The sequence below is a fragment of the Scyliorhinus torazame genome, chromosome 1, assembly GCF_047496885.1.
Source record: "Scyliorhinus torazame isolate Kashiwa2021f chromosome 1, sScyTor2.1, whole genome shotgun sequence".
In the NCBI taxonomy this organism is placed as follows: domain Eukaryota; kingdom Metazoa; phylum Chordata; class Chondrichthyes; order Carcharhiniformes; family Scyliorhinidae; genus Scyliorhinus; species Scyliorhinus torazame.
Genome location: NC_092707.1, coordinates 146,122,937 through 146,146,966, shown reverse-complemented (window position 1 = coordinate 146,146,966; position 24,030 = coordinate 146,122,937). Strand labels below are relative to the sequence as shown.

The following is a 24,030-nucleotide window of genomic DNA, read 5'->3' as shown; positions in this document are numbered from 1 at the left end:
TCCATTTTCCGGTATGCAGTTCAAGGGCACTTGGGAGAGGGGAGGAGACACCCTCGGGAGTTGCGGTAGGTCAGGGGCGAGGTGTGAAGGGCTTTTCATCTGTGAGGCCTTCAAACCACCGTTAATTATTGTGGAGGCCCATAACGGGGGCAACTACAGCTGTTCTCCGTCATACCAAACACTTCCAGGACAGAACCCTACTTTTGGTTCTATGCTGACGGTCACTTTAACTCCCTTTGACTGTGAGCAGCCTCTAGCTTCACAGCTAAAAAATATTGCTAATGAGGAATTGGCCTGGTTAGTTGAGAGAACACTTCACAGCTGCAGATTGTGTTTGCTGCTTCTGCTGGTGGCTGCAGATGTCTGGAGGCTGTCATTGCTGTTTCCTTTTCTGCAGCTGGAAAGAAGGACAATGTTTTTTTAGCAAACCTAGGTCATGGAACGCCGTCCCGGGGGCGTATGGGTCCAGAAAGCAATCCAGTTTGAGGCAAGAAGACGCTGTGGGACCTGGTGCGTGACAATGATCCATTTGGGCCATCTGATGATGCCATTGAAGACATTCTTTTGCTGGTGTGGGGAATGCTGCATGTCACCGGCACCTCATGGCAGGTTAAACATGCTGGAAGTCAAGGATGCTCAACTGCACCTTGAGCGACGGTGAAATATGTGGATGCCAGGATTTGGTTTTGGTGAGATTGGGCCATGTGGGAGGGCCTGCACAGCTGCTGTTCCTGGACGGAAAATGGCACAGATATATGGAACAAGTAACACAATAATCGATAGATCATTTCTGCGACTAGGTTCTGGACATGATAACACATTCTCAGGCTTATCCTCCGTTTCTGTTGAGAAACCTGCAAGGGGCGATACCATGTGTTTTGTTTTTGTTGTAAAAATGAGCTACTATAGTTTTGTATTGGTACCAATATGGAACAGTGATGTTTCCTTGTTGTTTAATAGTTAGTGTGATATGTGGAATGTTACGTAGTTGATTCTCAAACGTTGTTACTGTTGACCATTTAATTAACAAAATGTTCTCGAGTGGCTTCTCGTGGGCACGTGCCATATCTCAGACAATGATTGCTTCACATATCAATCAAATGTTGAAGCCTGAACAGTTTGCCTGAATTCCAGAAGCGTCAGCATCATCGAGACGGGAGCCAACAATCAAAAACTCAAGCTGGGCTTCAGTACTGGAGATATCCTTGTGACCGTAAGGTAAGGGTGGATAAGGGGAGGGCAACTGAAGACAATGTCCCGGCAGGGGTCTGGCATCGAAGGGCTCCTGCTGTGGCTAGGGGTGAGTGTGCAGAGCGAGGTTTTCCAGTACAACTGGCTTGGTGGATGACATTGAGAGAAGGCAGGACACAGGGTGGGGGAGGCTTAGCGAATTTGAGGGTACTGGGGTGGAATCCCGAACTGATTGTCAATCTCTTCCCTTCTCCAATTACTTACAGCTATACAAAATATGGCTGGTTATGTCGGTCCTGCAGAGACTGGCCTTGCGGTGCTTGTGGCAGCCCAGGTGACCAGACGCCGGAGAAGGCGGCAACAGTGTCGATGCAGGCTGGAGGCAGAACCCCATGTGCAGGGGTCTGCCGAATACCCAGCTGCCCATCAAGCTGAGGAGGAATCCAGAGGGGGATGCCAGCGATGGCCCACGGTTTACAGGTGTCTTTTGATGAAATGACTGACGTGTGTCATAGGAGACTGAGTCTCAACAAAGAGGCACTGCGGCATCTGTTTCATGTCCTGGCGGACTTGGCACCCCATGAAGAAGGAGGACACCCGCTCCCGGTAGTCGTGAAGCAGGTGTGCTGGTGGGTGTCGGTGGGATCTGAGGACATGCATGAAAATCAGATGTGGGAGTGTGTGGGGTGTCAGCCAGTGGCCTGGTTTTGGGGGGGGGGGGGAGGGGAGGGGGGTGAAGAATTTGAGGCATGGCAGGCGGAATTTATGCCAGGAGAGAGGTGGTAACTTATCCTTGCAGCTCGGTGGAATCTGTTGGTTGTTGCTCAAAATTGTATGGCAGTCCTCCTGGTCATGCTGCCTCCGCTGAATACCGCTGCCTCCACTGGATGCCGCTGCCTCCCAGGCAGAATTGGTGGCCATATTGCTCCGACCTCCTCGGAGGAACAGGATGTTCCTTCTCGCAGCCACAACGTAGCGAAGCCTGGTCAGGTCTCCAAAGCAAGGACCAGGTCTGTGCATTGCCATGTTTGTGTTGACTGGGAGTGAGTTGGCGAGGGAGTGTTTAAAAGCAGCTCCACCTGGTTAGTGGCGAGATGTTGAGGCACGAGTCTAACAAATCAGATGGTGCAACAGCCAGTAATGGCGAGAAGCTTGTGGGGCTCCTTTCCAGCAGTGCCCTTACTGGGCTGCAATTTTGTCAATGCAGCATCCAGAAATATCCTGTAAATCGCACCCATTATTAGTGGCGACATGAGTGACAAATCTGATCAACTAAACTGGATTAAGTTGCTGCTTTCATGCAGGTACTTGTCAGAATATTTAGAGTTCTCTGCTCCAGAGGTCTGTACGTCATTATGGTTCTCCATCATCTTGGCACACCATTCCTGCAACTCATTGCCCATGAACATGATTTCAGAAGGAAATTGGGAAGGCTATTAATCGGAATAAAGTTGCAATATTATTAGTACAGAGAGGAGAAATTGGGCCAACTGAATTTCTCCACAGAGAGCTGGATGCACTTGATGGTTGAATGGTCTTCTGAGCCAGCCAATAAAGAGTGCAGGGGGCCATGCCAGGAGCAGCACCAGGCATCCCTAAAAATGAGGGGTTAACCTTGTGAAGCTACAGCACGGGACTACTTCTGTGCCAAAAAACGTAAGCAGCAAGTGATAGACCGAGTTAAACGATTCCACAACCAATGGATCAGATCCAGTTGTGAATGGTGGTGGACAATTAAACAATTCCCTGGAGGAAGAGGCTCCGTAAATATCCCCATCTTCAAAGATGGGGTAGCCCAACACATCAATGCAAAAGATACGGTGGAAGTGCCGAGTGAACGATCCATCTCGGCCTCCTCTGGAGGTTCCCAGCCTTACAGATACCAGGCTAGGGATCAGCTGAAGGCATTGGATGCTGCAAAGGCAATGGGCTCTGACAATATTCCAGCAATAGTACTGAAGACCTTGCTGCACCCCTAGCCAAGCTGTTCCAGTACAACTGCAACACTGGCATCTACCCAGCAATGTAGAACAGTGCTCAGGTATGTCCTGTACACACAGAAGCAGGACAAAGCCAACCCAGCCAATTACTGCCCCATTGGTCTACTCTTGATCATCAGTAAAGTGATGGAAGAGGTCTTCAACAGTGCTATCAAGCGGCACTTGCTTAGCAATAACCTGCTCACTGATGCTCAATTTGGGTTCCACCAGAATCACTCAGCTGATCACATTACAGCCTTGTTCCAAAACATGGAGAAAAGTGATAAAATCCAGAAGTGAGGTGAGAGTGACTGCCCTTGACATCAAGGTAGCATTTGACTGGGTCTGGCATCAAGGGGCCCTGGTAAAACTGTCGATGGGAATCATGAGGGAAAACCATTGTTGGAGTCCTACCTAACACAAAGGCTGTGGCTGGAATCATCTCACTCTCAGGACATTGCAGCAGTAGTTCTTGAGGGCAATGACCTAGGCCCCAACCATTTTCAGCTGCTCTTCAATTACTTTCCCTCCATCATAAGATCAGAAGTGGAATGTTTGCTGATAATTACACAATGTTCAGTACCATTCGTGGTTCCTCAGATACTGAACCAATCAAAATCCAAATGTAGGAAGAAAATATCCAGGCTTAGGCTGACAAATGGCAAGTAATATTCATACCACACAAGAACCAGACAATTACTATCTCCAACCAGAGACAACCGAACCATCGGCCCAATTAGAGATGGGCAATAAATACTGGCCTAGCCAGTGACACCCATATCCCAAGAATGAATTTGTTAAAAAATTATTCTCTGACTCATTTCTTCACTGTCGTAAAAAAGGTATTCAAACAATATTCCTCTCCCTATCTGCAGGGATACGGGGCTTTTGATAAATGGGGAGAAAATTGTTTCCATTGGCAGGAGATTCAAGAACCACAGCAAACAAGATGAATAATAAAAATACTGAGGGACAATGAAGTGAAATGTTTTAATGCAGCATGTTATCAGCCCAATTGTACTGACTGAAAAGATGGTAGAAGCAGGTTCCATAAACTTTCAAAAGGGATTCGGACATTCACATGATTTGGAGAAGTTTGATCAAGATGGTGGGGTACATTTATGTGAACTTTGGGATGGCATTTGGCAAAGTACCACATGGGCTTGTTACGATGGAAGCCCATGGAATTAATAGGAACGTGGTGGTAGGGATGTACATTTGGCTTGGTGACGGGGAACAGGGGGTGTTGGTAAATGGTATTTTTCAATGTGGGAGTAGTGTGCCGATAATTTTAAGTTTAGTGAAATAGTAACTAGTGGTGAGTGTAGTTTTAGACTTCAGGGCGTCCATTGTCGGATAGTTGAATGGGCAGAAGCAGGGCAAATAGAGTTTGGTGTAGAGAAGTATAAAGTGATGCACTGTTGGAGAGCTAATGTGAAATGACAATGTGCTAATAATGGCATGATTTTGAAAATTGTGGATGAGCAGAGAGACCTGATGTCAAAATCTTAAAAGGAGCCAGGGCAAGTTGATAAGGTGGTTAAAAAAGCATTTAAATTACTTTTAAATGGAAGCATAGAATGTAAATACAAAGAAATCAACCATGAATGTTAAGAAGGCAAATGCAATGTTAGCATTCATGTCAAGAGGGCTAGAATACAAGACCAAGGGTGTACTTCTGAGGCTGTATAGGGCTCTGTTCAGACCCCATTTGGAATATTGTGAGCAGTTTTGGGCCCCATATCTAAGGAAGTATCTGCTGGCCTTGGTCCAGAGGAGGTTCACAAGAATGATTCCTGGAATGTAGAACTTGTCCTATGAGGAACGTTTGAGGACTGGATCTGTACTAGTTGGAGTTTAGAAGGATGAGAGGGGATACTGCGAGGCCTGGATAGAGTGGACGTGGAGAGGATGTTTCCACTTGTAGGAAAAACTAGAACCAGAGGACATCATCTCCGACTAAAGGGACGATCCTTTAAAACCGAGATAAGGAGGAATTTCTTCAGCCAGAGGGTGGTGAGACTGTGGAACTCTGCCGCAGAAGGCTGTGGAGGCCAATTCATTGAGTGTCTTTAAGACAGAGATAGATAGGTTCTTGATTAATAAGGGGATCGGTGGCTATGGGGAGAAGGCGGGAGAATGGGGATGAGAAAATATCTGCCATGATTGAATGGCGGAGCAGACTCGATGGGCCGAGTGGCCTAATTCTGCTCCTATGTCTTATGGTCTAAGTTACTGGTTGTTCGTGGCAGCATGGTGGTGCAGTGGTTAGCACTGCAGCCTCACGGTGCCAAGGTCCCAGGTTCGATTCTGGCTCTGGGTCACTGTCCGTGTGGAAGTTGCACATTCTCCCATTGTTTGCATGGGTTCCGCCCCTATAACCCAAAGATGTGCAGGGCAGGTGGATTGGCCACCCGAAATTGCCCCTTAATTGGAAAAAATGAATTGGGTACTTTACATTTTTTTTAAAAATGTTACTGGTTGTTCCCCACCATGGATATCGTGGAAGTTTTACGCACCACACTTTTGCTCTGAAAGGTCAGAGAAGATTTTTGCCAGTATGTTTAAAGGGATAACTGCCGTTGTGAGGAGAGGTTGGCTGTTCTTCTGGTAACAAAGGTTAAGAGGTAACAAGGTTGTAAGTGAGAACAGGAAGTTAATAAGTGACATAGACCAAACAAATGGGTGGAATTTAATAATTTTTATTGTCACAAGTAGGCTTACATTAACACTGCAATGAAGTTACTGTGAAAAGCCCCTAGTAGCCACATTCTGGCGCCTGTTTGTGTACACAGAGGGAGAATTCAGAATGTCCAAATTGCCTAACGGCCCGTCTTTCGGGACTTGAGCAAGCATGAAGGTGTGGGGAGCAGCGTAATCTGATGGAAGTACCTGTATCAGACTCTCAGCATTGCAAAATCTACCCAGTTAAGTTGGTAGGAAGGCAATCCCACCAACTGAGGGCAGGATATCAATTAGGCTGGTTCATGAACCTAGTGCAGTTTAGTGGTGAGAGATTTATGGAGAGCGGGAGCAGTTGACAAGCACTCGGTGTCTACTTGAGGAATAGTGTTATGGGTACGGGTTTACAGAACCCCAAAATGTGTCATGGAGTTCAACCGACCCACAACTGTTAATAGATTGTGGTGTGGGAAGCATAAATGGATAAGTGGTTTTTAAAACAAAACAATGTTTATTCTATGAACTCAAGTTAACCTTTTAAAAACAAACCGTGAATATCTTAACACCTATTACTTCAAAGATAACCCCAAAAGATTACAACACTAAATAATCCTTCAAATTGTTCCTTTAAACATCCAAAAGACTTCAAACCTTCAAAAATAATAACACATTAGGTTACATTCAATATATTTATACTCTTTGGACTGCAGACATTAACAGACCAGCTCTGTGTTTCTTCCTGCAGCTCTCCGCAAAACACAGACACTCCCAGCTGCCTTCTCAAACTGAAACTCAAAAAAGCAGAAGTGAGCTCAGCTCCCCCCACCCTCTGACATCACTTCAGTAATATGATCAGCTCCATTTCTTAAAGGTACATTGCTTAAACATCCATTTCTTAAAGGTACTCTCACATGACAATAGAAACATAGAAAATAAGAACAGGAGGCCATTCGGCCCTTCGAGCCTGCTCCGCCATTCATTATCATGGCTGATCACCCAACTCCATATCCTAATCCCGCTTTCCCCTCTTTTCCTTTGGTCCCCTTCATCTAAGTGCTATATCTGGCTGCTTCTTGAAAACATACAATGTTTTGGTCTCAACTGCTCCCTGTGGTAATGAATTCCACAGGTTGACCACTCTCGGAGTGAAGATGTTTCTCCTCATCTCAGTCCCAAATGGTCTACCCCATATCCTCAGACTGTGACCCCGGGTTCTGGACACACCCATCATCAGGAACATCCTTCCTGCGTCTACCCTGTCTCGTCCTGTTAGAATTTTATAGGTTTCTGAGATTGCCGCCTCATTCTTCTGAACTATAATCTTAACCGATTCAATCTCCTCACATGTCAGTCCCGCCGTCCCAGGAATCAGTCTGGTAAACCTTTGCTACACTCCCTCTAGAGCCAGAGCACCCTTCCTCAGATAAGGAGATCAACCCTGCACACAATATTCCAGGTGTGGTCTCACCAAAGCCCTGTATAATTGCAGCAAGACATCCCTGCTCCTGTACTCAAATCCTCTCACAATGAAGGCCAACATACCATTTGGGGGAGGGCGGGGTGGCAATGGGGAGGACTTTGTAGGATTGAATGGGCTAAATGAGCCTTCATTATATCTCATACCTAGCTGGGTGGCCTGTCCTGATTTATTATCATTTGACTTTACTGTAGTGGCTTTGGAATGGAGTGCCTTGCAATGTCATCTTAGAGCAGTTTAGAGTCTGCCACATTGCTACAGGTCTAGAATCACACACAGGCCACACCTGGTAAGAACAGTAAATTTGTTTTCCTAAAAGGAAATTAGTGAACCAAATGGGTTAATGACATTTCAGTAGTTTCATTGTCACTATGACTGAGATTAGCTTTTTATTTAATTGAATTTAAATTGCTACTTTTCCCGCGTCTATACAACAAAGACATTGTATGTAGTTTCTCAGCGCTTAGTAGTGAAACTTGAATTTGTATATTTCAGGTGATGAAAATCCGGAAAGTTTTGAATCGGCTAGAAAAACCTCATGGGCTTTATCCCAACTATCTAAGCCCTGTTACTGGTCACTGGGGGCAGCGTAAGTAGCAGCACAAGTTCACCAGTTTTTCACTTACATGGTTTAATCTCCAGTTTTCATCTGTTGACTACTCAACAACATTTCTCGCATAAAAGAGAGATTTTGTTGAGATTGTAGCCAACTAAGATTTGCTGCATTAAAAGAATGAAATATAACTATACCGTGTTGAATTTGACCCCAGGAGAATTTTGAGTTGTTGAGAGAGTTGGAATTTCATCTGGGACTCCAGAAATGAAATTGGATTATTATTATTATTCTCCTGGAGCTCCTCGACATGCTGCAGGTGCACTTCCTGCACAGAATGGACAGGAAGTGAGTTGGAAACGGCTTCTGGCACAGGGAAAATTGAGTGACTCATTGCTGTCCTCAGCATGCAGGTAGGAGTGGGGAGGTTCTCACGGAGGAGAAATGGGTTCCAGGGCAGGGGGGATCTATTTTCTTTGTAATCCCAGAGGAGCTCCATGCTTCCCCCTTCTGTAATGTGATCAATTTCCTTTGGGGAAACTTTGGGGTTTCTTCACATCCCAATCCTTTTCTGACTTGGTTCGCCTCCTGACTTGGTTCGCCTCCTAACTTGGTTCCCCTCCTAATCGTGAACAGAACTGAAATTGACTAAAGTTATGACCATTTAGTCTAGTTTTAAACCGAGTGTGCTGTTGGTTTATTTTGAACCTGTATTGCACCAAAATATATAATGCGTATATACTCAGATAAAGGTTGACCCCATGATTTCTATCCATAAAAGTAATTTTCATATACTGCCTGTTGAAACTGAACCAAGTTTTTAGAATCTAGGCCGAAAAATTTCAGAGGCAAAGTATAATACTAGAGACGTTAGTCTTTAGTATTTTTTTTTTTTTTAATTTATTCCATTGCGACAGTCTTTTGGATTTCACTTCAGCCTAAGACATGCAGGCATGTTCACTTCTCAAACATTATCCATATAAGATTCAACCCTGTGACTTTTGGCCTAAAATATTTGGTATTTTACACAAGTATATGCGGTATTGAAGTTAAACAATGTAACAAGGCAGTTTGGCCCGACCAGTTGTAATTAGCATTAACTCTGCACATGAGAAAGCAGCGATTAACATATTTATGGCCCTTTTCCGTACTATTTTTGCCCCTTTTTCCTTCACCAATCTAATTTTGAGTGTTGACACTCAACTGTCAGCAAGATGTAGGTTCAGGCATTAAAGTAGCCCAAGCCACACATTGATGCCATTAGGTCAGCCTGTGTGGAACCCAATCCCAGTTAAAGTCTGTAGATTTCTCGCATTAACTTTGCAAGGAAATTCTACAGCCTTGCATCTCTGCATGAAGACTCTCACCTTGCTCTAAATCTCTGCACAGTTTATCAGAATTAATTGGAAATGTTTTCAGGCATGTCAGTTTTTGTAAATCTCTTTTGTTTACATAATTAGAACGCACCCTGCTGTTAAAATTGCATGGGCTATCACTTCCATGTAAAAGATGCTTCGGTTTGGTGATTCCATAGTTTGATGCTCTGCATCCTTTTAGAAATTCATGTTCATTTACATATACATTGAAGAATCTATTGGTGCAAATGCCATAGGAAACAATAATATGCTTGGAAAATAGAGTGCGATCTTTAGCTAATTGTAGCTAAAGATTAGAACATAGAACATTACAGCGCAGTACAGGCCCTTAGGCCCTCGATGTTGCGCTGACCTGTGAAACCACTCTAAAGCCCATCTACACTATTCCCTTATCATCCATATGTCTATCCAATGACCATTTGAATGCCCTTAATGTTGGCGAGTCCACTACTGTTGCAGGCAGGGCATTCCACGCTCTTACTACTCTCTGAGTAAAGAACCTACCTCTGACATCTGTCCTATATCTATCTCCCCTCAATTTAAAGCTATGTCCCCTCGTGCTAGACATAACCATCCGAGGAAAAAGGCTCTCACTGTCCACCCTATCCAATCCTCTGATTATCTTGTATGCTTGAATTAAGTCACCTCTTAACCTTCTTCTCTCTAACGAGAACAGCCCCAAGTCCCTCAGCCTTTCCTCATAAGATCTTCCCTCCATACCAGGCAACATTCTGGTAAATCTCCTCTGCACCCTTTCCAATGCTTCCACATCCTTCCTATAATGCGGCGACCAGAATTGCACGCAATACTCCAAAAGCGGCCGCACCAGAGCTACAACATGACCTCATGGCTCCGAAACTCAATCCCTCTACCAATAAAAGCTAACACACCGTACGCCTTCTTAACAACCCTCTCAACCTGGGTGGCAACTTTCAGGGATCTATGTACATGGACACCGAGATCTCTCTGCTCATCCACACTGCCAAGAATCTTACCATTAGCCCAGTACTCGGTCTTCCTGTTATTCCTTCCAAAATGAATCACCTCACACTTTTCTGCATTAAACTCCATTTGCCACCTCTCAGCCCAGCGCTGCAGCTTATCTATGTCCCTCTGTAACTTGTAACATCCTTCCGCACTGTCCACAACTCCACCGACTTTAGTGTCATTTGCAAATTTACTTACCCATCCTTCTACGCCCTCCTCCAGGTCATTTATAAAAATGACAAACCGCAGTGGCCCCAAAACAGTTCCTTGTGGTACACCACTAGTAACTGGACTCCAGTCTGAACATTTCCCATCAACCACCACCCTTTGTCTTCTTCCAGCTAGCCAATTTCTGATCCAAACTGCTAAATCACCCTGAATCCCATGCCTCTGTATTTTCTGCAGTAGCCTACTGTGGGGAACCTTCTCAAACGCTTTACTGAAATCCATATACACCACATCAACTGCTTTACTCTCATCCACCTGTTTGGTCACCTTCTCCAAGAACTCTAAGGTTTGTGAGGCACGACCTACTCTTCACAAAACCGTGTTGACTATCTCTCATCAAATTATTCCTTTCCAGATGATTATACATCCTATCTCTTGTAAACCTTTCCAAGATTTTGCCCACAACAGAAGTAAGGCTCACTGGTCTATAGTTACCGGGGTTGTCTCTACTTCCCTTCTTGAACAAGGGGACAACATTTGCTATCCTCCATTCTTCTGGCACTATTCCTGTAGACAAAGATGACTTAAAGATCAAAGCCAAAGGCTCAGCAATCTCCTCCCTTGCTTCCCAGAGAATCCTAGGATAAATCCCATCCGGCCCAGGGGACTTATCTATTTTCACACTTTCCAGAATTGCTAACACCTCCTTCTGAACCTCAAACCCTTCTAGTCTAGTAGCCTGAATCTCTGTATTCTCCTCGACAACACTATCTTTTTCCTGTGTGAATACTGACGAAAAATATTCATTTAACACCTCTCCTATCTCCTCGGACTCCACGCACAACTTCCCGCTACTGTCCTTGACTGGCCCTACTCTTGCCCTAGTCATTCTTTTATTTCTGACATATCCATAGAAAGCTTTAGGGTTATCCTTGATCCTACCTGCCAAAGACTTCTCATGTCCCCTCCTGGCTCTTCTTAGCTCTCTTTTTAGACCCTTCCTAGCTAACTTGTAACTCTCGAGCGCCCTAACTGAACCTTCATGTCTCATCTTTACATAAGTCTCCTCCTTCCTCTTGACAAGTGTTTCGACTGCTTTAGTAAACCACGGTTCCCTTGCTCGACCACTTCCTCCCTGCCTGACCGGTACATACTTATCAAGGACACGCAGTAGCTGTTCCTTGAACAAGCTCCACATTTCCATTGTGCCCATCCCCTGCAGTTTTCCTCTCCATCCGATGCATTCTATGTCTTGCCTCATCGCATCATAATTGCCTTTCCCCCAGATATAACTCTTGCCCTGCGGTATATACCTATCCCTTTCCATCACTAAAGTAAACGTAATCGAATTGTGGTCACTATCACCAAAGTGCTCACCTACCTCCAAATCTAACACCTGTCCTGGCTCATTACTCAGTACCAAATCCAAAATGGCCTCGCCTCTCGTTGACCTATCTACATACTGTGTCAGGAAACCCTCCTGCACACATTGGACAAAAACGGACCCATCTAAAGTACTCGAACTATAGCGTTTCCAGTCAATATTTGGAAACTTAAAGTCCCCCATAACAACTACCCTGTTGCTTTCACTCTTATCCAGAAGCATCTTTGCAATCCTTTCCTCTACATCTCTGGAACTTCGGAGGCCTATAGAAAACCCCTAACAGGGTGACCTCTTCTTTCCTGTTTATAACTTCAGCCCATACTACCTCAGTAGACGAGTTCTCGTCAAACGTCCTTTCTGCCATCGTAATACTGTCCTTGACTAACAATGCCACCCCTCCACCTCTTTTACCACCTTCCCTGAGCTTACTGAAATATCTAAACCCAGGCGCCTGCAACAACCATTCCTGTCCCTGCTCTCTCCATATCTCCGAAATGGCCACAACATCGAAGTCCCAGGTACCAACCCATGCCGCAAGTTCACCCACCTTATTCCGGATGCTCCTGTCATTGAAGAAGACACACTTTAAACCACCTTCCTGCCTGCCGGTACACTCCTGCAACTTTGAAACCTTACTCATGACCTCACTACTCTCAACTTCCTGTATACTGGAGCTACAATTCGGGTTCGAAGCCGCTGCTGAACTAGTTTAAACCCTCCCGAAGAGCATGAGCAAATTTCTCTCCCCCCCCCCCCCCAGGATATTGGTACCCCTCTGGTCCAGGTATAGACCATCCCGTTTGTAGAGGTCCCACCGACCCCAGCAGAATGAGCCCTAATTATCCAAAAATCTGAAACCCTCCCTTCTGCACCATCCCTGTAGCCACGTGTTCAACTCCTCTCTCTCCCTATTCCTCGTCTCGCTAGTGCGTGGCACGGGTAACAACCCAGAGATAATAACTCTTGTCCTAGATCTAAGTTTCCACCATAGCTCCCTGAATTCCTGCCTTACATCCCTATCCCTTTTCCTACCTATGTCGTTGGTACCTATGTGAACCACGACTTGGGGCTGCTCCCCCTCCCCCTTAAGGATCCCGAAAACACGATCCGAGACATCACGGACCCTGGCACCTGGGAGGCACCACACCAACCGCGAGTCTCTCTCGTTCCCACAGAATCTCCTATCTGTCCCTAACTCCTAACTATGGAGTTTCCAATGACTAATGCTCTACTCCTCTCCCCCCTGCCCTTCTTTTTTTAAAGTATGTTTATTCAAATTTTCCAACAATATTTTTAACAAACCCCCTCCCCCAATTACAAAAAGAAAGAAACACAAACACAACAGTCAAGAATTATACAAAACTTTTACATTGGGTTTCCCCATATACAGAAACACCCCCATATGGCATTCAAAGGTACCTGTAGGGAAGCCCCCCCCCCACCCGAATGCCCCCCCCAAAAGAACCCCCCCCCCCCCCAAACCCTTGGGCTGCTGCTGCTGACCTCCTAACGCTCCGCGAGATAGTCTAGGAACGGTTGCCACCGCCTGAAGAACCCCTGCACAGACCCTCGTAAGGCAAACTTTATCCTCTCCAGCTTAATGAACCCTGCCATGTCATTTATCCAGGCTTCCACACTGGGGGGCTTCACATCCTTCCATAATAGCAAGATCCTCTGCCGGGCTACCAGGGACGCAAAGGCCAGAATACCGGCCTCTTTCGCCTCCTGCACTCCCGGCTCGTCCGTTACCCCAAATAGTGCCAGTCCCCAACTCTGCTTAACCTGGACTTTCACCACCTTGGACATAGTCCTCGCAAGACCCCTCCAAAACCCATCCAGTGCCGGGCACGACCAGAACATGTGGACGTGATTCGCCGGGCTTCCCGAGCACCTCCCACAACTATCCTCCACCCCAAAGAACCTACTCAACCTCGCCCCTGTCATATGCGCTCTGTGAATAACCTTGAATTGTATTAGGCTGAGCCTGGCGCAAGAGGAGGAAGAATTAACATTACTCAGGGCATCAGCCCACAGACCCTCATCTATCTCCTCCTCAAGCCCCTCCTCCCACTTGCCCTTTAACTCCTCTACCGAGGCCGCCTCGTCTTCCTTGGGCTCCTGGTAGATCGCCGAAACCCTGCCCTCTGCAACCCATACACCCGAAATCACCCTGTCCTGAGTCCCCTGTGCCGGGAGCAGCGGGAATTCCCTCACCTGCCGCCTCACAAACGCCCTCACTTGCATATACCTGAAAGCATTTCCCGGGGGTAACCCAAACTTCTCCTCCAGCGCCCCCAGGCTCGCAAACGTCCCATCTATAAACAGGTCCCCCATTCTTCTAATCCCTGCCCGATGTCAGCTCCAAAATCCCCCATCCATCCTTCCCGGGACGAACCGATGGTTCTCCTGAATTGTGGACCAAACAGAGGCTCCCACCTCACCCCTGTGTTGTCTCCACTGCCCCCAGATCTTCAACGTCGCCGCCACCACCGGACCCGTGGTGTACCTTGTCGGCGAGAGCGGCAGCGGTGCCGTCGCCAGCGCCCTCAGGCTCGTGCCCACACAGGACGCCCTCTCCATCCTCTTCCACGCGGCCCCCCTCTCCCTCCATTACCCATTTACGAATCATCGCCACATTGGCAGCCCAATAATAGTCGCACAAATTCGGCAGAGCCAGCCCTCCCCTGACCCTACTACGCTCCAGAAACACCCTCTTTACCCTCGGGGTCTTTATTTGCCCACTCGAAACCCATGATACTCCTACCTACCCGTTTGAAAAAGGCCTTGGGATTCATAATGGGAAGGCACTGGAACACAAAGAGAAACCTTGGGAGGACCATCATTTTAACGGACTGCACCCTGCCCGCTAGCGGGAGTGGCAGCACATCCCATATTTTGAAATCCTCCTCCATCTGCTTCACCAACCGCGTCAAATTGAGTTTGTGCAGGGCCCCCCAACTCACAGCCACCTGGATCCGTAAGTACCGAAAGCTCCTTTCCGCCCTCTTCAACGGCAGGTCGTCTATCCCCTTTCCCTGGTCCCCTGGATGCACCACAAAGAGATCACTTTTCCCTACATTGAACTTGTACCCCGAGAAGTCCCCAAACTCCCTTAGGATCCGCATGACCTCCGCCATCCCCTCCACTGGATCTGCCACATACAGCAACAAGTCGTCCGCATACAGCGACACCCGATGTTCCTCTCCCCCTCGGACCAGTCCCCTCCATTTCCTGGACTCCCTTAGTGCCACGTCCAGAGGCTCAATTGGCAATGCAAACAGCAAGGGGGACAGGGGGCACCCCTGCCTCGTCCCTCGGTACAGCCGAAAGTACTCCGACCTCCGCCGATTCGTAGCCACACTCGCCACCGGGGCTCTATATAGCAATCTGACCCAGCTGATGAACCCCTCCCCGAACCCAAACCTCCGCAGCACTTCCCAAAGATACTCCCACTCCACCTGGTCGAAAGCCTTCTCCACCGAGGGCATCATAATCACATTGAGGAGCCCCCGCACATTAGTGTTTAGCTGCTTGCCCTTTACAAATCCCGTCTGGTCCTCATGAATCACCCCCGGGACACAGTCCTCAATTCTCGTGGCCAGCACTTTTGCCAGCAACTTGGCATCCACATTGAGGAGCGAGATCGATCTATACGACCCACACTGCAGTGGGTCCTTGTCCCGCTTCAGGATCAGAGAGATCAGCGCCCCGGACATTGTTGGGGGCAAGGTCCCCCCCCTCCCTTGCCTTATTGAAAGTCCTCACTAGCAACGGGCCTAGCAGGTCCACGTATTTCCTGTAAAACTCGACCGGGAACCCATCTGGCCCCGGGGCCTTCCCTGCCTGCATGCTCCCCAATCCTTTAACCAGCTCCTCCAGCCCAATTGGCGCCCCTAAACCAGCCACCTCCTGCTCCCCCACCCTTGGGAACCTCAGCTGATCCAAAAATCGTCGCATCCCCTCTTTCCCCGCTGGGAGCTCAGATCTGTACAGATCCCCATAGAGGTCCCTAAATAACTTGTTTATTCTCACCGCACTCCGCACCGTATTCCCCCCGCTATCCTTAACTCCACCTATCTCCCTCGCTGCCTCTCTCTTACGAAGCTGGTGTGCCAGCATCCGACTCGCCTTCTCCCCGTACTCTTACGTCGCCCCCTCCGCTTTCCTCCACTGTGCCTCTGCTTTCCCTGTGGTCAACAGGTCGAACTCCGTCTGGAGGTTCCGCCGCTCCCTGAGTAGTCCCTCGGGGGCCTCTACATATCTCCTGTCCACCCTTAAGATCTCCCCCACCAACCTCTCCCTGCCCTCTCTCTTCTCCCTGTGGGCTCTGATGGAGATTAACTCTCCCCTGACCACCGCCTTCAGCGCCTCCCAGACTACCCCCACCTGCACCTCCCCGTTGTCATTGGCCTCCAAATATCTTTCAATGCACCCCCACACCCGCCCGCACACCACCTCATCCGCCAATAATCCCACATCTAGACGCCACAGGGGGCGCTGATCCCTCTCCTCTCCTAACTCCAGCTCCACCCAGTGCGGGGCTTGGTTTGAGATGGCTATGGCTGAGTACTCCGTTCCCTCCACTTTTGGGATTAGCGCCCTACTCAAAATTTAAAAATCTATCCGGGAGTAGGCTCTATGGACGTGAGAAAAGAATGAAAATTCCCTGGCCTGGGGCCTGACAAACCTCCATGGATCCACTCCCCCCATCTGGTCCATAAACCCCCTAAGCACCTTGGCCGCAGCCGGCCTCTTACCCGTCTTGGACCTAGAGCGATCCAGTGCTGGGTCCAGCACTGTGTTGAAATCCCCCCCCCCCCCCCTCTCGTGCCCCCATTATCAAGCTTCCTACCTCCAGGTCCGGAATCCGACCCAGCATGCGTTTCATAAATCCGGCATCATCCCAGTTCGGGGAATATACATTTACCAGTACCACCCGCACCCCCTGCAACCTACCGCTCACCATCACATATCGACCTCCATTATCCACTACAATATTCATTGCCTCAAACGACACTCGCTTCCCCACCAATATTGCAACCCCTCTGTTCTTCGCATCCAGCCCTGAATGGAATACCTATCCTACCCATCCCTTTCTAAGCCTGACCTGATCTGCCACCTTTAATGTGTCCCCTGGAGCATAACCACGTCTGCCTTCAGTCCCTTTAAGTGCATGAACACCCGGGCCCTCTTGACCGGCCCGTTCAGGCCCCTCACATTCCAAGTTATCAGCCGGATTGGGGGGCTAATCACCCCGCCCCCCCTCCCCTGCCGACTAGCCATCTCCTTTTCTAGGCCAGCCATGTGCCCGCGCCTCCCACCCTCCAGTCCTCCAGACGGCGGACCCCCGCCCCGACCACCTCTCCTACCTCCAGCTCCCCTTTGACCAATGCAGCAGCAACCCTATACCCCCCTCTCTCCCCCCCCCCCCTCCCCCCACTAGATCCACATCTAGCCCTTTTGCTCACCCCATAACACTCCCGTAAGTCAGCTGACTCGTGCTGACCCCGCGCCTCCCGCACCCTCCAGTCCTCCAGACGGCGGACCCCCGCCCCGACCACCTCTCCTACCTCCAGCTCCCCTTTGACCAATGCAGCAGCAACCCTATACCCCCCTCTCTTCCCCCCCCCCCCCCCCTCCCCCCACTAGATCCACATCTAGCCCTTTTGCTCACCCCATAACACTCCCGTAAGTCAGCTGACTCGTGCTGACCCCGGCCCCTCCCGCCATTCCATCGGCCCCTCCAGTGTGAGAATCCCCCCTCCCCCTCCCTGGCAGTCAGTGTGTGCTCCTAAGCGCAGGAAGAAGCCCGCGCTTTCCTGAGCCGGCCCCGCCCCCTCTGTGGATGCGTGGGGCGCGAGCTGGAGACTGGCCCAAGAAAGGTGATGGCTGATCGGTGGAGTGGGGGTGGGGAGGAAACTGTTCTGCAGGCGAGGGAGGAACTTTTGCTGAGGGACAAGAGTGAGGTCGGGGACGGAGGCTGCCTGGGGGCGGGCCTGTGGATGCGTGGGGCACGAGCTGGAGACTGGCCCAAGAAAGGTGATGGTTGATCGGCACAGGTTGCGAAGCCCCCCAACTAGGCTGATCACATGGAATGTAAGGGGGCTAAATGGGCCGGTTAAGAGGGCACGCGTGTTCACGCATTTGAGAGGATTGAAGGCGGACGTGGCAATGTTGCAGGAGACGCACCTTAGAGTAACCGACCAGATTAGATTAAGGAAGGGATGGGTTGGACAGGTTTTTCACTCGGGACTGGACTCCAAGACTAGAGGGGTCGGGATCCTGATTAATAAGCGAGTGTCATTTGAGGCGGGAAGAATAGTTGCGGATGTGGCAGGCCGTTACATCATGGTTAGTGGGAAGCTGGAAGGGCTGCCGGTGGTGCTCGTGAATGTGTACGCGCCAAATTGGGACGATGTGGAGTTCATAAGGAGGATGTTGGGGAAGATCCCGGACCTGAATTCACACAAGTTGGTCATGGGGGGGGACTTTAGTACAGTCATTGACCCAAGGCTAGACCGGTCGAGCTCAAGGACAGGCTGGGTGCCAGCAATGGCAAAGGAGCTAAAGGGGTTTATGGAGCAGATTGGGGGGGGGGGGGGGGATCTTGAACAGGGCTTTACTGGCGGGGCTATTCTGAGTATTCAGCGATCACGGTCTCGTATCATGCCCTGCACTGGGTGGACCTACAGGTGAACAAGGAGGGTGGCCAATGCCTGCACTGGAGATTGGATGTCGGACTTTTAGCTGATGAGGAGGTGTGCGGGTGCGTGAGGAAATGTATCCAGAACTATCTGGAAGCTAATGATACGGGAGAAGTCTCGGCTGCAACGGCCTGGGAGGCGCTGAAGGCGGTGGTTAGAGGGGAGCTGATCTCGATATGGGCCCACAGGGAGAAGGCAGACAGAGCAGAGACAGACCGACTGAGAAGGGAAATGCTTCAGGTTGACAGGAAATATGCGGGGACCCCAGAGGCAGGGCTTTTAAGGGAACGATGGAGGCTACAGGCGGAGTTTGGCTTGCTAACTACAGGGAAGGCGGTGGAGCAGATGAGGAAGGTGAGGTGGCGATATATGAATATGGTGAGAAGGCCAGCAGAATGCTTGCGCAGCAGCTCAGAAAGAGGGAGGCAGCCAGGGAGATTGGGAAAGTAAGGGATAGGGATAGGAACCTGATCGGAGATTCAGCAGGGGTTAATAAGGCGTTTAAAGAGTTTTATAGCAGGCTGTATGAGTCAGAACCCCCAGCTGTGCCAGAGGGGATGAGGCAATTCTTAGGAGGGCTTAGGTTCCCAAAGGTGGACGAAGGGTTGGGGACCCCGATCGGGTTGGAGGAAATAGCAGATGGGCTGAAGGCCATGCAGTCGGGTAAAGCCCCGGGTTCGGACGGGTACCCAGTGGAGTTTTATTAAAAGTTCTCTGGGATACTGGGGTCGCTGCTGATGAGGGCACTTAATGAGGCAAGGGATAGAGGGACACTTCCCCCAACGATGTCACAGGCCAGACCTCACTGACCCTGAAACGGGATAAGGACCTGGAGCTTTGCGGGTCCTACAGACCTATCTCCCTATTAAATGTAGACGCCAAACTGTTGGCCCAAATCTTGTCCTCTAGGATCGAAGATTGCGTTCGGACGTGATGGGGAGGGCCAGATGGGATTTGTTAAGGGTAGGCAGTTGGCGGCCTGCATAAGAAGGTTGCTGAATGTGATTATGATGCCCCCAGAGGCTAGGGACGTGGAGGTAGTGGTTGCAATGGACGCAGAGAAGGTATTTGATCGGGTGGAATGGACCCATCTGTGGGTGGTGCTGGGGCAGTTTGGGTTTGGGCGGGGCTTCATTGACTGGGTTAGACTGCTGTATCCGGCGCCTGTGGCGAGTGTACGGACGAACAGGTTGACATAGGGCTATTTTAGGCTGCATGGGAAAAGAGGCAGAGGTGCCCCCTCTCCCCACTGCTATTTGCGTTGACCATAGAACCGCTGGCAATCGCGCTGAGAGCCTCAAGGGGCTGGTCCGGGAGGGGTGGAACATAGAGTCTTGCTATACGCAGATGACCTGCTCCTATATGTTTTGGACCCACTAGAAGGGATGGAAGAAATTGAGGATTCTGGGGAATTTGGCCGGTTCTCGAGTTATAAATTGAACATGGGGAAAAGTGAGATGTTCGCGATCCCGGCAAGGGGGCAGGAGAGGCGACTGGGGGGGCTGCCGTTTAGAGTGGTAGGGGGAAGCTTTCGGTACCTCGGCATCCAAGTGGCACGGGAATGGGAACGACTACACAAGTTTAATTTGACCCGACTAGTAGACCAAATGAATGAAGATTTCCGAAGGTGGGACATGCTCCCGTTATCACTGGCTGGGAGGGTACAGGCAGTGAAAATGACGGTCCTCCCGAGATTCCTGTTTGTGTTTCGGTGTCTCCCCATCTTTATTCCACGGACCTTCTTTAAACGGGTCAATAAGGTGATCTCTGGCTATTTATGGGCGAGTAAGACACTGCGAGTAAAAAAGGGGATGCTGGAGCGCAGCCGGGGGGAGGGCAGGCTGGTGCTGCCGAACTTTAGTAATTATTATTGGGTGGCGAATATAGCCATGATTAGGAAGTGGCACGTGGTGGGGGGGTTGATGTGGGAGTGAGTAGAGGCGGCATCATGCAAGGGCACTAGTTTGGGGGCATTGCTAAGGCGCCTCGGTCGTTCCCACCTGCACGGTACTCCACCAGCCCCGTGGTGGTGGAGGCCCTGAGAGTCTGGGGACAATGGAGGAAACGTGTGGGAGCAGAGGGATCATCGGTCTGGGTCTCCAATCTGTAATAATCACCGGTTTGCCCCGGGAAGGCTAGATGGAGGTTCCGGAGATGGCAGAGAGCAGGGATTGAGAGGATGGGACATCTGTTTATAGAGGGGAGCTTCCACAGCCTGAGGGAGTTGGAAGAGAAATTCGAACTGACGGGTGGAAATGAGTTTAGGTACCTGACTTCCTGCGCAGGCAGGTCTCAACCTTCCCACTCTTACCACCAAGGGGTACAGAAGAGTGGTTTCCAGAATGTGGGTGGTAGAAGGGAGGGTTTCGGACATTTACAAGGAACTCATGGGGTCAGAGGAAATACAGACTGAGGAGCTGAAACACAAATGGTAAGAGGAGTTAGGAAGAGCGATAAAGGATGGTCTCTGGGCGGATGCGTTGAGTAGAGTCAACGCGTCCACAACATGTGCCAGGCTTAGCCTGATACAGTTCAAGGTTGTTCACTGGGCCCACATGACAGTGGCCCGGATGAGCAGGTTCTTTGTGGTGGAAGACAGATGTGCAAGGTGTGCGGAAGGACCACTGAACCCTGTTCATATGTTCTGGGCATGCCCAAAGCTTAGGGTTTGTGGATGTCATGTCCAAGGTATTAAAAACAAGGGTGGCACCAAGTCCAGAAGTGGCGATTTTTGGAGTGTCGGAAGATCTGGGATTCCAGGAGGAGAAAGAGGCAGAAGTTCTGGCCTTTGCCTCCCTGGTAGCCCGGAGACAGATACTACTAGATTGGAGGGACATGAAGTGTCCTGAAAGCCCCTGAAGTCGGAGACCTGGCTAGCTTTCTCTGTCTGGAAAAATCAAGTTCGCCCTGAGAAGGTCAATGTTAGGGTTCGTTTGGAGGTGGCAGCCGTTCGTCGACTTCATTGGGGAGTATTAACCGTCAGCAGAAGTGGGGGAGGGGTTGGGGTTTAGTTTAGTTTACATTAGGGTTTAAGAAAGGTGGGACCTGTGAGGGAGGAAGACGGCCTTTGCACTATGTTTATATTTGTATGTACACTGTTTTCTTATGTTATTGTTATAAAATCAGAAATACCTCCATAAAATGTTTATTAAAAAATAAATAATTATGAACTGACCAGTAACAATTCATACTGCACTCTGGTTGAATTGGGTAATAGTTGGGAGATCATGCAGTATGTGTTACCATTTTTCCATTGTACACATGAAGTATAATCTTAAAACCACTTGGGATTCTACCATCAGCTATCATACCACAGCTGGGAGCCTGTCCTCAATTGCCAGAGTTTACCTAATTTACTAAACTGTGTTTACATATCAATGCTCAAGAGTGACAGGGCACAGGAACGAAGAACCCCATCATTAATAATCTCATCCTCTGGGAGCAAGCTATGGAACGGATGGATGAGCACCTTGATCTTGCCACAGGAGATGGCGAGGATGGAGTTTGTTTCAGTGGTAGGTTAGCAATTCCACACCTACACAGTCCAAAAAGCAACCGAATGAAAAATAGCTAAAACCCTTCACCACCTTCCATTCGAGGATTCATGTTAATTCTTAGGTTTTCTCTTTTTGCATAGATCCATTAGGTGAAGATGGAGGAAGCAAGACAGAATTTCTTTCTTGCAGGATACGAAAATGCTGAAGGCATGGATAATAAATGGGTGAAGAAGTCAAAGGCAAAGGCCACCCATCATTCACAGAATGAAGATGCTCCTCTATGTTCATCTGCCACAAAACCCTTATCTCACCTGTGATATTAGTTGTATTTTCATTTCCAGGCACAAGGCAGGAGTATGACGGAATACTGTCCACTTACTTAGATGAGTGCAGCTCTATTAACGCTTGTGTAGCTTGACACCATCATGGACAAAGCAGCCCATTTAATTGTGACCCAATTCACCACTTTAAACATCTACACTCTTTGCCATTGATGCACAGTGGGAACATTGTGTACCTCTTCAAGAGGTAATGCAACAATTCTTCTTTGGCAGCCTTGGCAACCTTCACCACTCAAAAGGACAAAGGCAGTAGATGCATAGAACCACCACCGCCTGCATGTTCCCCTCCAAGTCGCACAGCGTCCTGACTTGGAACTGTATCAACATTTCTTCACATTGTCAAGTCAAAATTCTGCAACCCATTAAGGGCATTGTTGGCGTACCTGCACCACATGGACTGGAGCAATTGGGGTAGGCAATAAATAGATGGTGAGAATATGGAACTGGGTGATATACAGAGTACAAGGGAGCTGGAGGAGCATGTGAGAATGCACCACATTCCCAACAGAGAAGAATACCCATAGGTCAGAGCCATGTAGTCCAGATTCGTATGAAGATCCTTCATTAAGGGTGTGGTTCAAGGAGAGCTTTGTGGCAACCCAAAAGCCAATTATCCTCTAACTTATTTCACTGCTTTTCCTCAATGTTCACTCACTCAGTAAAGTGCACTCAGCAGCATGACACTCTGTGTATTGACACTGGTATTCTGTGCAAAAGCATTTCCAGCACGCACCAAGATAACATGTTTCCTTTCTCTTCCTGTAACCTGTTTCATCACACACTCTTAACTGTGCAGGTACCACATCAAAAGATATCCAATATTTACCTACGGTGAATCTACTCTGTTTACAAAGACATTTTATAAGCTTAGCACTGGAAGTTTCTTGCAGCTAACTACCTCAATAAAAAAAAACACAGCGCCCTTGACAGAGTATTTGGGGCCTTCGTAGAAAAGGACCCAAGATTGTCCCCCTAACCAAGTAGCTTGGAAAAATGAGCTGCATAGACCCTGAACAAGGAACTGTCAGTAACATATTAATTCAGGACGCCGGTGACGGAATGCTGAACAGTCGGCCACAAGGTGGATCTCCTCTGAACGACAAGAAAATGGGCACTTTTAATCAAAATTAGCCTGCAAAAACTGGAATAAAACATCCCCATACTCTCAACAACACAAAGACTAGAAGAAAGGCTGGGAAGCAGCAGCGCCAAAGAAACAAAAAGCAGCGGTAAAGGACAGGATATGTGAGCGAACAAGTCAGTGAACCCGTGAGGCATGGGGTCCCCAGCCACACCCGAGAGAGGAAGACCAGCAACCCGTAAGACGAAGACTAGCGCCCCGCCCCCGGAGCATGGTTGGAAGACGGAAGGAATTAAAGGAAGAAATAAAAGTAGAGATCAAGATGACAGTCATGGTGGCAGTGGCGGAAGCGCTGACCACCGTGCAGGTGGCCCTTGACAAGATGGAGAAGTGACTAGAGGCTAAGGGAAATACAATCAAAGAACTGGCAGAAGCCTCGACAGACCAGAGTGACTGAATTGGCGCCCTGGAGGCTCAACCAACCACACCCACATTATGGGCTTGCCCTGGACTTGCCGGATTCTGGACAACCTTCTTTGAAGCCATGTTTAAGGTTGTGGGGGTGAGGGGTGGCGCCAAGCCCGAAAGTGGCCGTCTTCGGGGTATCAAA

The 24,030-nt window shown here is 48.9% G+C and overlaps 1 protein-coding gene across 1 annotated transcript in view; it reads left to right on the top strand.

Moving 5' to 3' along the window:
- LOC140414211 (mannosyl-oligosaccharide 1,2-alpha-mannosidase IA-like) overlaps positions 1–24,030 on the top strand; it is a 187,214-nt gene that overhangs the window by 107,773 nt on the left and 55,411 nt on the right. The window contains exon 7 of the mRNA XM_072500965.1: positions 7,825–7,918. Coding sequence (XP_072357066.1) covers positions 7,825–7,918 — 94 coding nt within the window. The remainder of the gene's footprint in view (positions 1–7,824; positions 7,919–24,030) is intronic.